Source organism: Chironomus tepperi, unplaced genomic scaffold, assembly GCF_022539635.2.
Source record: "Chironomus tepperi strain 1889 unplaced genomic scaffold, CSIRO-AGI_Ctep_v1 contig_176, whole genome shotgun sequence".
NCBI classification, from domain to species: domain Eukaryota; kingdom Metazoa; phylum Arthropoda; class Insecta; order Diptera; family Chironomidae; genus Chironomus; species Chironomus tepperi.
The window spans coordinates 486,765-501,876 of record NW_027226298.1 but is presented as its reverse complement, the minus strand read 5'-3'; the positions used below and the strand labels follow the sequence as shown (position 1 = coordinate 501,876).

At 30.9% G+C, this 15,112-nt stretch overlaps 1 protein-coding gene across 1 annotated transcript in view; it reads right to left on the bottom strand.

The window, feature by feature from the left end:
• Positions 1-698: 698 nt before the first annotated feature.
• Positions 699-15,112, bottom strand: part of LOC139089216 (uncharacterized protein DDB_G0283357-like) — a 35,707-nt gene continuing 21,293 nt past the window's right edge. The window contains exons 5-8 of the mRNA XM_070638686.1: positions 5,330-6,229; positions 4,995-5,126; positions 4,692-4,769; positions 699-4,559 (exon numbers count right to left, since the gene is read on the bottom strand). Of these exons, the coding sequence (XP_070494787.1) occupies positions 3,672-4,559; positions 4,692-4,769; positions 4,995-5,126; positions 5,330-6,229 (1,998 nt within the window). The 3' untranslated portion in view covers positions 699-3,671. The remainder of the gene's footprint in view (positions 4,560-4,691; positions 4,770-4,994; positions 5,127-5,329; positions 6,230-15,112) is intronic.

The window sequence follows — 15,112 nt, the reverse complement described above, 5'->3', positions numbered from 1 at the left end:
AATTTCTCAACTAACTCATTTTTTTTCCAAATAAAACAACAACAATTTATTTATTATTTTCAAAATTAATTTAAGGTTAAAAACAGATAAAAAAAATAAAAAAATAAACCCGCATCCAAGCTACATCAAATACATTTTCTGATTAGCGGAAGAATTAACTAATTTTATATCAAAAATAGGATTATAATTAAAAATCGTAAAAAATTAAAAAATTGACAAACAGGGAACGCAATTTAAAAACAAAAAAACAAAATTATAAGAAAAAACCTGAGGTTATGCATTTAACACATTTATGTGATTATAAGAAAAATTATATAAATCAACTCAAGTTCCAAACAGTGATTGAAAAAAGGCTGAGTGAGGCTGAATCTTTTTTCTTGATAATGATATGCTGCAGATAATACTGTGGTGTTTTAGTGTCAATAAATTAATGTTTTAAATTGGGTCTGGGGGGTGTTTAGGGGTCTTTTTTGGATGTTTTTGATGTGCATCCTAAGAACTGTTTCTTAGATTTTGTGCAACTAGACATGAATAGCTCTAATCAGTTAATCGACCCGAAATCCGACATCAAATCGGCAAAACTCCGGAATTTTACCGGATTTCAACCGAATTCGACAGCAAGCCAGATTCGCGCTAGCTTAGGATGGATTTTTTGATCGGTTAACCTATTTTTGCTATTCAAGAAGGTCCCTATCCAAAAAATAGCTAAAATACTCTCTGATCGGTTATTTTTCCAATCACCCACTCTAGCTTTTCTCCTTCTGGTTTAACTCAATGGATTAACTATTTTTCCTTCTAAATATCTTAATGAATAATTTATCAGAAAGGATTCACGATGTATTTCATATTCAGGAAAGAGATAGAGGTTAGTACTTGGATGTCAAACCAGCTCAACTCCCTCTATTTCCGAATAATTCATCAAATCGCTAGAATTCCTTCCCTCAAAAGCTTTTTGGCTACCTTTCTGTTTTGTATAATAGACAAATGGCTCAAAAAAGCCTGTTTTGACCCCAAAATCCATTTTTAAACTGAAGTAGGCCATTGATCACAATTCTATCATCAGCGAAATGAGTAAGTATGTTTAAACCCGAACGGAAAAGGGGCATATTCTAGAGTATTCTCATAAAATTGAGCATCTTCAATTATATTAATTGAGTATACTCATGAGAACGTTCATTTAGGTGAGTATGATCATTGTCAGTTAGAGAAAGTAGTCGACTAGACTTGTTTCATTTTTCCGACTAGTCTTCGACTTCTAGGATATTCTAGACTTCTAGGAACTCAATTTTTCACACCCCCTAACCTCAAAAAACCTTAAATTCATTGAAACACAAAATTGAAAATCTAATCTAGAAACGCACTTCCCTTAGAGTAATCTAGTTCTGATATCAAAGAACAGGAACCACTTCCCAGACATTTTTTTCTAAATTATTGTTAACAATAAAAACGTTACCGGTTGAGATAACAATGACATATCTTTATCAAGAAATAAATGCGCCACTCAGCGAAACTAAAAATAAACCAAAAATTGTAGATAAAAATATAAAATTTTGCGTGTAAAAATTTTTAATTCACCAAAAAACACATTTCTCATTAAATATTTCATCATTTTTTTCTTTAAATATATTAATATGATTTTTTTTGTGTATGTATATTTAAGTAAGTAACAGTAATAAATTAGTAGCTGTGAGATATTAGATACTTTTGTTTTAATTACTCCCATTTTCACTTGCGTTTTAAAAACAGATAAAGATTATAAGTATAATATAACATCTTTAAGATTTTTTTCATTTTTTTATAATTTTTTTTTTTTTCATTTTGAGACAGGCTTCATTAAATTTAAAACAATTTTACTTCATAACGGTCATTCTTAAATTGAAATTTGAGAATTTATTTTATTTCTATTTTTTTCATTTGTTTGATTGTGTTAGTAATGAGAACACATTAAAGAGAAAATTATTGGAGAATTTTTTGAGCATATTGAGGCATATTTCTTTTTAAAAATTTCCCGCAATTTTCCAGCCATTAAAAGAACTAACACAATAATAGAGTATGCAATTTTGAATGTAAAAATGACTGTTACATTTAATCTTTCAAACATTTAAAAAAGAATTGTCTTCTTAATTATTTTTTTTTAATTCATATCTGCCATCCTTATAATCATGGTACATTAACTCTTCATCATTGATGTGTATAGACAATCACTTATAAATTATCTTCTCAATTTTTAAACTATGAAAATTAAATTAAATTATTATAATAATAATGATAAAAAAAAAAACATTTAAAGAACTTTCACATTATTTTCAAGAAAGTAAGCTTTGCTGAACTTAATGCTCTATGTAAAAATTACTTTAACTAATAAATAAACATCAGATGTTTCTTCAGCTATCTAGCGATCATTTTAATGCGTATTACATACAGCAACATTACTCATATTATTAATTTAATGTTCATCAACGAATTTTTTTTCAACAAAATTAAAAAAATATATAAAATAATATTTAACAACAATCTTTTTGCAGCTATACACTTAATAAATATTGTAGATTTTTTTTTTGTAAAAATAATTAATTAATAAAAAAAGAAAAACTCTTTTTTTTCGCAATTTTAAAACTATTTTAAATCTTAAAAAATGAATGAAGAAAGAAAAAAACAACGTAAAAATCCTTAATTAATTTAATGTGCAGCATAGCCACACCACTCCATCTCGTACATACATTGTGAGTTTTGTTTTGTAAAAATAAACAGAATTTTAATTTAATTTATTTTATAATAATTTTATCTATATTAATAATATATTTGTGCTAGATGTAAAGAGGGGTAAGACGAAGGACATCCTCGCCATTTTTTGAGGGGGGTAAAGTAAGTAATTTGATTATCATCTCTTTTTCATCCTTATCAATCATAATAAACTTATGAATTGGCAATAGTAAAAATTTGACTATTGATATTGTTTTTGGGGTGAATTTGTCTGTTGGATCCTTGAAGCTTTATCAAATGGAATTCCTGAATGAGATCTTTATGTGTTTTGGAAACGGAGCCCATGTCATTTGTAAGGATTTAGAGTGGATTTACTAGAAATTTGGTGGGTTTAACCTCAATTTTTTAAGTTTTTGATTATGCCTCCTTGCTGTATGCTGTCAGAATTGCATGAATTTGACAATATTCATGCATGACTTGCATCAAAAACCTCAAAAAACTTCTTACAAACTTACTTCCAGAATGACTCGCTCTAAATGCCTACTTAGGTAAGGTAATTCCATCGAAGAGATGTAAAGATCCAACAAAGAAACTCACCTCTGATTCAATTTCTCTTGAATTAAATTTGAAATTATTCTATCTAATAATATTTTAACTATATTAATGTATAATATATGTAGACATAAATTTATGTCCATCTCATGTATATATAATAATCATAATTATATTAGATTTTTTTTTTCTTTCTTCTTTAAAGATACTTATGCATGATGTATGTACAGGTTGCTCAGCCATTTGAACATAAAAACACAACAAATTATTATATTTCTTTTTTTTCATCATAAAGCTTTTTTAGTTGCCCAACTGAACAATACATAAAGTTTTTTTTTTCTTCTTTTAATTTCATTTTTTTTATATATTCATAGCCCACTGAGGTAACGTTAAACGAAAAAGAGAAAGTTTTCTTCTTAGCTTGCCGTTTTTTGACTTAAATTTGTATTCTGCAATGTACTTGTGATGGAGTTATTGTTGCCATTCGATGCCGATATGACTTCATCGCTGTGCTGTAATACTATGTTCGGTTCAAGAATGGAATGTTTCATCTTACTTAAATGTGATCCATAAAATCCTGTGCCCGTTTCATTGCCATCGTCATTACCATTTATATCCGCATGATCGTCGTCGCCCTTCTCCGTCTTAATGTTCTGTATGAGATTTAGACCAACGCTGATACTTTTTGCACTACCAATGTCCGTATTCCTTGAATCATCTTCTGTTACCGATTGTGATCGTCTCATATTCAGTGGCCGGTTGCTGTCATTATCATCATCGTCTATACTGCCGCCTGTTCTATTCCGTTTCTCCTGTCTCATTTCCTGTTCATATTGTGCTAAAAGTTTCCTTTTTGCAAAATACTTTTGATATTTCTGATTATCCAACATTTTACTACTTGAATTGACCTGTTGAACACCGAATTTGTGATGATTATTATTTGTGAGGTTAATCGAATTATTATTGTTGTTTATGCTGTTATTATTATTATTATTGATGTTCATTGTTGTTGTATCCGGGTTGTTGTTATTGTTACTATTGATACTGTTGTTGTTGGAGTTGATAAAAGTCGTTTTAGGCTTTATATGATGTCTTATATTTTGTCGATTCTCATTGATAATATTATCGGGATGTTGAAAGTGTGGAGATTGACTTACTGGTTGACGTTGCATTTGACTATAATTGAATTGTTGTTGTTGAAGATGAAGGGCTTGTTGTTGCTGTTGTTGACGATACTGTGATGCATAATTACTTTCTTCACGTTCTCTTTCACGCTCTCGTTCCTCATTGTTATCTGTCGTGCTCTGGAAAGGTGGACGGTCAATGGACATAGGAATGTGAAGAAATAAAAGAAATTTTTATTAGAATTTCACTTAAAAATGTAAATTTTTTTGGAAATGCTAAAACACACTAAAATTTCTAGCACATGATATTACCTCTCCATGTAGCCCCTTGACTTGAAGCGCCTCAGCAACTTTCAAAAAATTCGGTAGATCTTCATATTTTACATTGACCTAGATTTTTTTTTAAACAAGAAAAAAGAAGTTTTTTTCAAAATGAAATTAAATGAAAGTAATTTTTTCAGTCAGAAAGAAGAAAAGAAGTCTAAAAGAGATGAAGTTGGGAAAAAAGAAGGCAGAAGCAGAAAAAAAGAGAAATTTTTTTTTCTAAAAAGAAGGAGTTGAGTGGGGAGCAACAAATAAAATAGCAGAAGTAGAAGTAAAAAATGGCTTATCTACCTGTCCACTATACATGAAGTCCAATAATCCAGCCATGTGATTACTATTGACATCAGTCATAAACAGGATCGGATGTGATGACGGATGTTCGATAAAAATCTTTTGAAAGTATGGACTGCAAACTGACAGAACCTAATGTTGGTTAAAAATGGAAATTAAAATTGATGACGGCGGCAGCGACAAAACATGTAATAAAAAAAGAGGAGAGAATGTATATAAAATTAGAAGTGAGTGAGTGAGAGTTAAATCGATTTTTAAGTATCATGCTGGTTCAAGATATGACATGACAATTCACTTTTTTTTTTGCTCATCAGTTTTTTTTGTGCGTCACTTACCAATTTGTGTGCTTTAAAGATTTTCCCGCCTGCAGCGATAGTGACATCGACCATTTGACCATCGCGTTGTAAATTATGAAAGCCTTTACACATGTTACCATGAAATCCACGCCACGATAGCAGATATTGATCAATATTATGATGTTCGCTCATCTCGTGCAAGAACTTTTGATTTAAATTTTTCAAATTACGCTCATAAGCACGAACCATATTGTCTTCGTAATCTTCATCATTGATATTCGCGTGACTACTTGCACTGTTTCGACTGCTATTTATGCTACCTTCACTATTCGTACTATAGCTATTGGCGTCGCGTCCCATCAAGTTACGGTTGCTATTCATTGTATTGTTATTATTAGGCTCAATTAAGCATACATCTTTCTCTATGCCAATATTCTCATTATGTTTGCTGGTACTATTGAGACTTGTGAGATGACTTTTGTTATTATTTTTATCATTTGTGGAATTGTTTGTATTCATGAGAGTGCTGGTTAACAGTTTTGTGCTCAAATTGATTGACACTTCTGATTTATTATCCTCATCTTCATCATCATGCTTATCGTCAATTATATCAATATCCATTGGATTATTACTACTATTATTAATATTATTATTTGACGCTATATTTGAGTCACGTTTGAGAAAACTTTGTCTATTCATTCCCAATCCAAGACCGAGATTTTGTAGTACTGATGACATGGATGAATTTAAGTTTGCGGCTGCTAAAACGGCTTGCAATTCCTCATCGAAATTCTTGTCATCAAATGTATCTGTGTCAAAACGTTTTGTCGATGAGAATAGTCTCAATGATGGATCATTGACTTGATCACTAAAATATACATCCATTAAATTGAAGAATGGCCATTCTCGACGTTTCGGTTCTTCTGATAATTTTATAGCCTGAGAAATAAAATAAAAATGAACATAATTAATATATAGAATATATCTACTGTTTAATAGCTGTATCTCTCTATGCGATTGCTAATGCCTTTCTATATATGCATAAAGAACTGTATATTCTTAAAGATATGCTTCTAGTTCCACCAAAAAAGAAGCCAAATGGCAAAGAAGAAAGAATTCTTTTTTCGGGGAAGAAAAGAAATTTTTATTCTGATAATGAGGTATGGACAGCATCGGGTATCATCGACCAAAACGTAACTGTTTTAAGCAATTTTTTTGTTGTATTCTTCACATCGTATTCGCTTACGTTTAGAATTTCATTCTCTGTTGTCTTCATTCCATCGCTTTATATTTTTATGTATGCTGAACTGATTATAAAAGAAAGCATTTCTTCTATTATTTTAAAGAAGAAGCAAAAAGAAAAGAAATTTTTTTTTTATTTCGAGACCGCTCAACGGGTCATGTGTGTTTGCTGTATAGAAAATGTACACAAAAAGCTCAGTTTTCTGTTCTGATTGAGTGGACGGGCATAACCGAAACATAATAGAAATTTCATTCCTTCTCTTCTCATGTAACCCACTTTATATGCTCTTAATGATCTTTGATCTCATCATGATGATGTTGCTTGTGTTCTTTTGTTATTCTTTGCCTAATCTTTTTCAGAAAAATGTTCAACAGAAATGCCACATATGTGTGGACCCGTTTCTTTTTTTTCCTCTTCTAGCTGTCGAATATATGCTCATTGTTAATATCCCGTTAATTCTTAAATCTGATAACATTTTAATGGCATTATAGAAATATTCTTACTTCTGCTATGCCTTATTCTTTACTGTCGAAAATAAAGAGAGATCCATATAAAGGAAGAGAAATGTTTCTGGAAATGTTGAAGGTCAAAGAATAATACCAATTGAACATTATTGCTCATTTATAATAAAGAATTCTTGTTAGTTAGTTACGATTCATTAAGAATCCATTAGCAACTCATTCTCACGTTCGCAAGGCATAACACGTGCTTCAAAAAACCTACTCTAACTGTTTCAAACAGCTGATCTGCAATTCAATTCTTTTATTCTCTTTTTCAAATTTTTCTTCTCTCTTTCTCACTTCTTTTGATTCTGGATACGCTCAGAATCGGAAGACATAAAATGTAAATTCTTTTTTGCTATTTTGAATGAGAATCTTGTTATAAAAATATTGACCCCAAATTTTCGAACGTATGAATTTCTAATGATTCGTGAAATTGATTTGGAAATTGGATAAGAATTGTCAATGACCGAGGATGATTAGAATTATTCTGGGAGGATGGAATCGCAAATTATGAATCTGAAATTGAATTTGCGAATCAGAATTGAAGATTCTTGATATAAATTGAATAATGAATAAAGTAAAGGAAATAATGTCAGGCATTCTCGGACTCAGGTCAACGTGGCTCTGGATTCAGGTCAGATTCGACAAAATCCAGACTCAGGCAAGAGTCTAGTTGACCTGGTGCAAAATTTTCGACAATATCTAAGTCATGTGCTTTCCGGGATTTTACATGATATTTAGAACTTTTGGAGAAGTTCTTCTCAAGAAGAAGTAATGGAAATTCCCGAATAAAGTCAGTCATGCTTCTAAATGCTCTCAATAACCCTTCTAAATGTTAAGCTTCAATTCTCGGCAAATTAGCATTAATATGGCTATTATCATCTAAAAAGTCTAATTTTAAGCATCAAAATTAGGTTCCAATAATGCAATGTCTATTGAATATCAATACTCTACTCAAATAAAGTCAAAACCCATCCAAAGCTATTACCAATCCCCAAAAAATAATCAAAATTCCAAGCAAAATAAACAATTTCATAAGTCTTACATCGAAAATTAAAAAAAAATTCAATTTGTAATGCAAATGACTAAAAAGAATTTCACAACTGTTCATGTAAATTAAGCCCTTATTTAGAAATTTATTCTAGACAAAAAAGCTGGTTTATGTTACCTGCCTAAAATACTTGAAATGAGCAGCACTTTGTGGTTATTCTTGTAGCTATAAAAATTAGAGTGTAAAAATTAAAATCTGACATAAATTTAAAGCTACCGTTGCAAACTCATTACAATTTTCATCATGTCAGAACAATTTCGTCACTGATTAAAAATTCAAATCCACAAATATTGAGGATATGAGAATTATATCCCATTTACATTAAATTTTAGCGGTTCCAATATGAATAGAAAATTTCTTATATTTTTTATGTGTCAATGCTAGTCAATTCTAACTGAGAATTTGCTTTATATAGTAATATCATCATTTAGAATTAACTTCCAATAATAACAGAATCGAGAACGGTTATAGAAATAAAGGGTAAAAGAAGGCGAGAAGATGATTTTTTTGTTAGAAATTTAAATGCCAATAGCGATAAATTTCGAGCAAAAGAATTAAAATAAAAGATGAGGCATTAATGCATTGAAATTTTATTCTTTCTTCTCCAAAAAAAAAGTTCCATCACCGTTAGATTAGCTCTTTCTTTTTTCCGCTCAATGTCTTAAGTCTGTAACCCATTTACTTATTTTTCGTTTCTTTCTTTCATTCTTTTCTCACATATAACCGTAAGAACAAGAGAAAATAAAGAAATTTAAGCATACCATTCTCTTCATTCTACCCATTTATACTCTCTCATTCTCATTCTTTATCATTGATTCTTCTTTAACTGTGTCGTGTCGCTCATCGGCGTTTTTCCTTGACTGAATTCTTCTTTCATTCAATTCTTTTACGTTTAGCATTATTATTGCTGTATTCATCGTACAATTCCATCATTCGATTCTTTTCTCTTTACGCTAAGATCCGTTTCTTTTTTCTTCAACATACGGCATACGATTGAGGCATGCATGTATGTATGTAGACACGTACATGTACTACATAGTGAATGTTCGCCAAAAAACAAAAAAAAAACTTGAAGCATTCATTAGGAATATTATTCATAGCCATTGATTTATATAACACACCACCGAAATGCCTAAGCCTATCCACAAATGTGCTAAGCGTAGATATAGAAAAAATATAACTTGATGGAATATAAAACTGCTGCGGGTTTCTCTTTGAATAGCTAATTTGTTTAAATTGAAAAGAAAAATAGAAAGTTTTTTTTTTATTTTTGTATAATTTTACTTCTCTTGGCTCAAAAGACTATAATCGACGAAATAAGCAAGAAAAATGTTGAGAGCAAATAATAGCAAAGTAAGTGATGTTAAATTACATTGACTGCCATGGAATGGCAGGTATTTTTTTCCGTGCCATTTGACACAATTTTCACTTAATGCAGTCAACGTATGACTAAAGTTGTTGGAAAGGTTCAAGGTTGTCTGTTGTACGGTCAAAGTTTATAAACACCCCTTGTTTTTGCTGCTCAACGACATGTCTGATTAAAAACTTTTTTCATTACAAGAACTAAACGGATGTGAATGCCCGAGAAATATTTCATAATTCATCTGTCGAGTCATCAAGAATTTCCAGTGAAATCTCTCTTACTTTTATTTTTCAGAAATTTGAACCGCATCTTGTGTAAGTATACACATGCGATGAGGTACAATCTGTTGATTCAGCAGCAAGAAGATTTCGAAACTTTCATATTTTAATTTATTGTGTATCTTATTATATATATTTTTGCGTCGCAAGAAAAACGCGCGCTTATAAGCTTTCATACTTAATAAAGAAAAGAAAATCAAGTAAAAGAAGAAGAAGATGTTGATGATGAAAGAAAAATAAAAAATCTGCTCTCGCATATACACACTCATATGTGCATGCATGCGACTCATCCGTGATCCATCCATTGAACTTAATCATCATGATCAATATCTTTATGTTATTTTATGTGCAGTGTGCAGAAGTATGCACACACATATTAGAAAATGCTGAGACAGTCAAACTATTTCCATATTTGATCATAGACAGCTCGTAAATTGTATTGAAAGTCGTCATATAATTATAGCAAGAAAGAAGTTGAAAGATATTAAGCGCGAATGACTCAAAATAATCGTCTTACATCACCATCTTTATTGTCAATGAGGTGTAAATGAGGACTGCTTTTTTTTTTGGACAACAAAGCATACTTTTTCGCACAGCCTAATCAATTTCACGTTAATCATTTCGAAATGACACGCAAAACTAATAAAAATTCTTTTAAATTTGAAAAAATGAGCTGATTCGTTCAGCTTATATGTTGCTGGCAGGTAGATAATCTTAATCAATATATGCCATTATCCACATAATATGTGAAGTTCATGAGGGGAAAGACAGAGAAAGAGATAAAAAAAATAGAAAGTTCTTTTTAATATATTTTCACCACTTCAAACATATAAAAAATTCGAAATGAAGCTTATATTGTACTTGGAATGAATGAAAAAATATTTTCTACGAATATTAATGCTATGTATTTGATTTTAGCAATTCAACTTGCTGCTTCGGGGCTTATTACATGTCATTAAGATCGACAATTGTCTATTACTAATGTCCACAATTTTTACCTTTTTGCACTAATGCGATGGGGAGTAGACTTTTTCAATATTATTTACTTATCCATCTATTTCATCTACATGCTACATGTACACATGCCGTTTTGACCAGATGGTGTTGTCCAAAATAAGTACAAATGAAAAAGAAACACTTGTTGCGTCCCAAATTAATCTCTACGTTCATAAATTCACGTGATCTGTAACACTTATGGAGTAAAATTTCTTCTTTTTTCGCCATTGGCTTTTGTTATTATTATTTTCTAAAGGCATGTCTTTCGATGTCAAACATATGGACTTGCATATATAATTTAAGTTATTTCTATACGCCATTCGTACAAATTCATAACAAAAGTGATCTAAAATGCAGAAGACTGTTGCAATAGTACAAGTGAACAAAACGAGCGTAGAAAGAAGAAGGCACACATGAATGTAAATGGCAGGAGAGTCAAATATGAATATATTATGAATACTACGATAGATTATTATTTCATGATTGTTATATTGTGACAAAGTAAGAAGCAGAAAGGCAGCTTAAGAAATAGTGAAACTCAACAAAAAAAAAGTAAAATTATTATGTAGATTTATACACACATGTAGTAACACATGCTCTTATGTATGTCGTATAATCAAAATATTTGCTCGAAGAATTTTCATTTTTTTTTCGCTTCTCTTCCAATTGAGCAACATAAAGAGCTTTAGAGTGGTACACACAACCAACAACACACAAAAGATCAAGTCAAGTAGACACCTTAAAATGGTTATAATCTTAAGCTTACAAGGACGAGTTTCGAAACAATTTTTTTTAGATAGTTTGCTAGAAAAGAAAACATGCAAGCACAAAACCACAGGCTTAGATAGTTATTGCTTGTGTTATATAAAGAAATCTCCAACACGTGCCTAATGGATGCGTAAATTTTAAACTTAAACTTTTTCCAAAAAAATCTTTCTTCTTTTGTTTGTGTTTGTGTATCTTTCTCAAGAAATTCCAATTCCAATTCCTTTTAAAAATTGAAAAGAGGGGTTTGGATGTTATTGTAAAGGCTGTACAGGTGAAATCACAATCATTCTTTTTACCTTTTTCAGCGAGAAGACTTTTTAATGTTTATAAATTTCTAATGAAGATTTCTCCTCATAATACGCAATGCCATGCAATAAAAAACTTATTATAGACATTTCTAATTCCCATTGAGATAGAAATATGTTGACGGATGGACAACGTCGATGAATGAACTCTCATAATCATTAGATTAAATGACGAAGTGCTTGTTTCTCGCTTACAATGATTTGTAATTGAAACATAACTCATTCACATGAGTTTGAATAGCATAACTTCATATATTCTCGTTTTGTGAGCTTAAGCTGTTAACTTTCGCATCAACAGTAAATAAATCATTCGCATTTTGACAAATTGATGACAAAAAATTTCTTTTTTTAATTCCTTTGCTAGTCAATAATTTTTAACTTTGAGGATAGTAAAATATTAATTTGTGGCATCATTAAATTACGATACAGCACATTACATCCACATTTTCTGAAATATGATTATAAAGTCATAAAACTTGTGTTGGCTATAAATAAATGAGGAGAAAACTAGCGAATAAACCACCGGAGATGCATAACGAAGGTGCAATAAATTTTTTTATGCGAGAAAAATTCTTTGCTTTTTTTGCGAATAATAAGCTTGACTTAGGGAGACAGTCAGTTATAGGTATACAACCCTACCCGGTCAGGACAAATGATTCATGGTAATCAAGTGACTGTCATATGGCGTACAAGTGAATATTTTCATGTTATCTGCCATAAGAATGTTCATTTGGATACCATGCAGCTGCCAAGACAAACGTGTGCCTGATCGGGCATAGTGCACACCTAAATGAACTTTACATACTACAATAAAGTGCAAAAATGTGTGAGCGCACGACAAACAATGAAGAAAGAGAAGAGAAGAAAAAAATTCACTACAGAACTTGCTGAAGCTTAATGCCGCAGTTCATACTATGCACAATGATATTTATATGCGGTGTAAACAAAACAAGGTCATAAGTTAAAACGAAATGCAGCGAAAAAAAAAATAAAATGAAAATAAAAACAATTGGCGAGGAGAAAGATAAAAATGGAAATGAAATATAAAAGAAGAAGCGAAGAGTCATAGACGAAGAGAAGAAGCGGAGATTTATTAATATAGGTGTGATCAGGTGAAATTACAATCGCAATTCATTGAACAGAAGATGAATATGAAAAGAAGTCTTTACATTTGGCGTATGTGATATAAGAAATAGTAACAATATAAATAATGGCAAGATGATGATGATCAAGCACACACAATGGACTACTACAATTGTTGTATAATTTCACTTCTTAACCATACTGTGCATAATGCTCATGGAATCAAATTTAATTTCATTTTTTTAGTGCAAAAAGAGACAATAGAAGTAGTTAGACATGATATTGTTCTTCTTCTGTGAAACTTTAAAAAATGAATTCCTTTATCGTTCATTTGAGAAATCTAGTCAAGAAAAATTTCACTTCTTACAGCATGTCGTGGGCTTTATTTCTTCTTCATACACACATAATATGTGTATATTGTCGTTATATGCCATACTTTGCATTTTAAAAAGGCCTTCACGCTTTAACTTGTGTGTTTCTAATATTTTCAGCATTTTTTTGTTTTGATTATAACTTTTTTTTTCTTCATTCCATCGCTAATTGAGCTAAGAGGGAGAGAGTTTGGTAAGAAACAGATATTACGATAAGTCGTTGGCTATCGCTTTATTTACTTAACATTTCATTTTTATGATTAAAATCTTTAAAGATATTTCTATATAAAGACAATGGCATTTTCGAACCGTAGATCTTACGAAAACAGGATGCAGTATAGGAATTTTTTATTGAATTGGCAGCAAAGTAGGTTAAATGATTGTGTGTATTTTGGCGGGATAATCCAGCTATTGTGGGGAAATTCGTTGTGTTCTGGTCAAATTTAAGCGGATTAAGAATCCTTTGAATGAAGCTTTTGGTTCAATTGACAGGAATTCATGAAGAACTCATGACTAACACAGCACAGATCAAGAATTCTTTGAAATTCTGTTCAAACCCAACTGATTGTCCCACTTAATCCAAAAAAGTCGATGGTCATCCTCCTCAAAACAAGAAATTTCTACTCAATAAATAAATCTCAAAATCTCCACGAAAAAGGAATGTAAAAAACTTTATATTATTGCAAGAAAAATCATTAATAAGGAAAGTAAATTGTAAATAAATGACCATTCAATATAATTGGGACATGAAGACGCACCCACCAGTGGAGAAACAGAAAGAGCACATCACATAAGATCTTTTTTTTTCTTCGTAAGTGAATTCTAAAATTTATGATCTGTTGCTTATTTCACACAAAATGACTCGCAAAGAAGGGCGAACGCGAGAAGAAAAAAAAGTTTCACATTAAAGAATTTTTTTATTGCCGGCTGCTTTTCTTCTTCTTATTATCTTTTTTCATCATCATCTCTTTTCATTGTAAAATGAGGCTTCACGGTCTTTAAAGCGACGAACGATGGCACTCATGCATATTCTATAGGGCTTTGCTGCGCAGTTCTCACATCGAACCGCGCGATGTACGAAAAAAAAAAATAAGAAAGAAGACTTTATCCTTGATGATGTAGAGTTTTGTTGTGTAACTGACCTAGCCTCAGTCGAGAATCGTTGATGATTAACTCATCTCGTACGCTTATTGAGTCAACACACAATCTTGCTGACAAAACAAAAAAAAAATACCAATTTTTATATTTTTTATATTATTCTTTTCAATAACCTTCGATTTTCTTCTCTTTCTGCATCTCTATCTCTATCTTATGTCGTACTCATTCGACTCCAAAAGAAGCAATTTTTTTTTTTTTCGTTGGTCCTTGAATTGATTTCTTATTATTTCTCTTTCTCTCAAGACAAATATTTTACTTAATACTCAACAATATTTCATTTTACAATAACCATCAACTATGAATGTAGAAGAAAGAAGAAATATTTTTGTGGTCGTTGAATCTGAATTGAAATCATTACCATTGTTATTGCTTGCTATTCGCATGCATTCGACTAGAATTCATGATTTATTAGCCAACTTTCATTCCAACAGAATTTTTCTTTTTCCAACCCGAATAAAAAGCTCCAAAAAAAATTGAGATTTCTTTTTAGAAAGGAAATTCTTCGTCGATTTACGTCTTTTTCTCATCTTTCTCTTGTCTTTAAGTTCCGTTTCGTATTCCGTCCATACTTTACATCACCGCTCTACGCCTTTTTTTTCAAACAAATTGCTATACATGCACATATGTTTGTATATTTTATTGGAATGGATCACCAAAATGAAAATATAAAAAGAAAGAAATTCCTTTGAGAAAGTGGTTCATC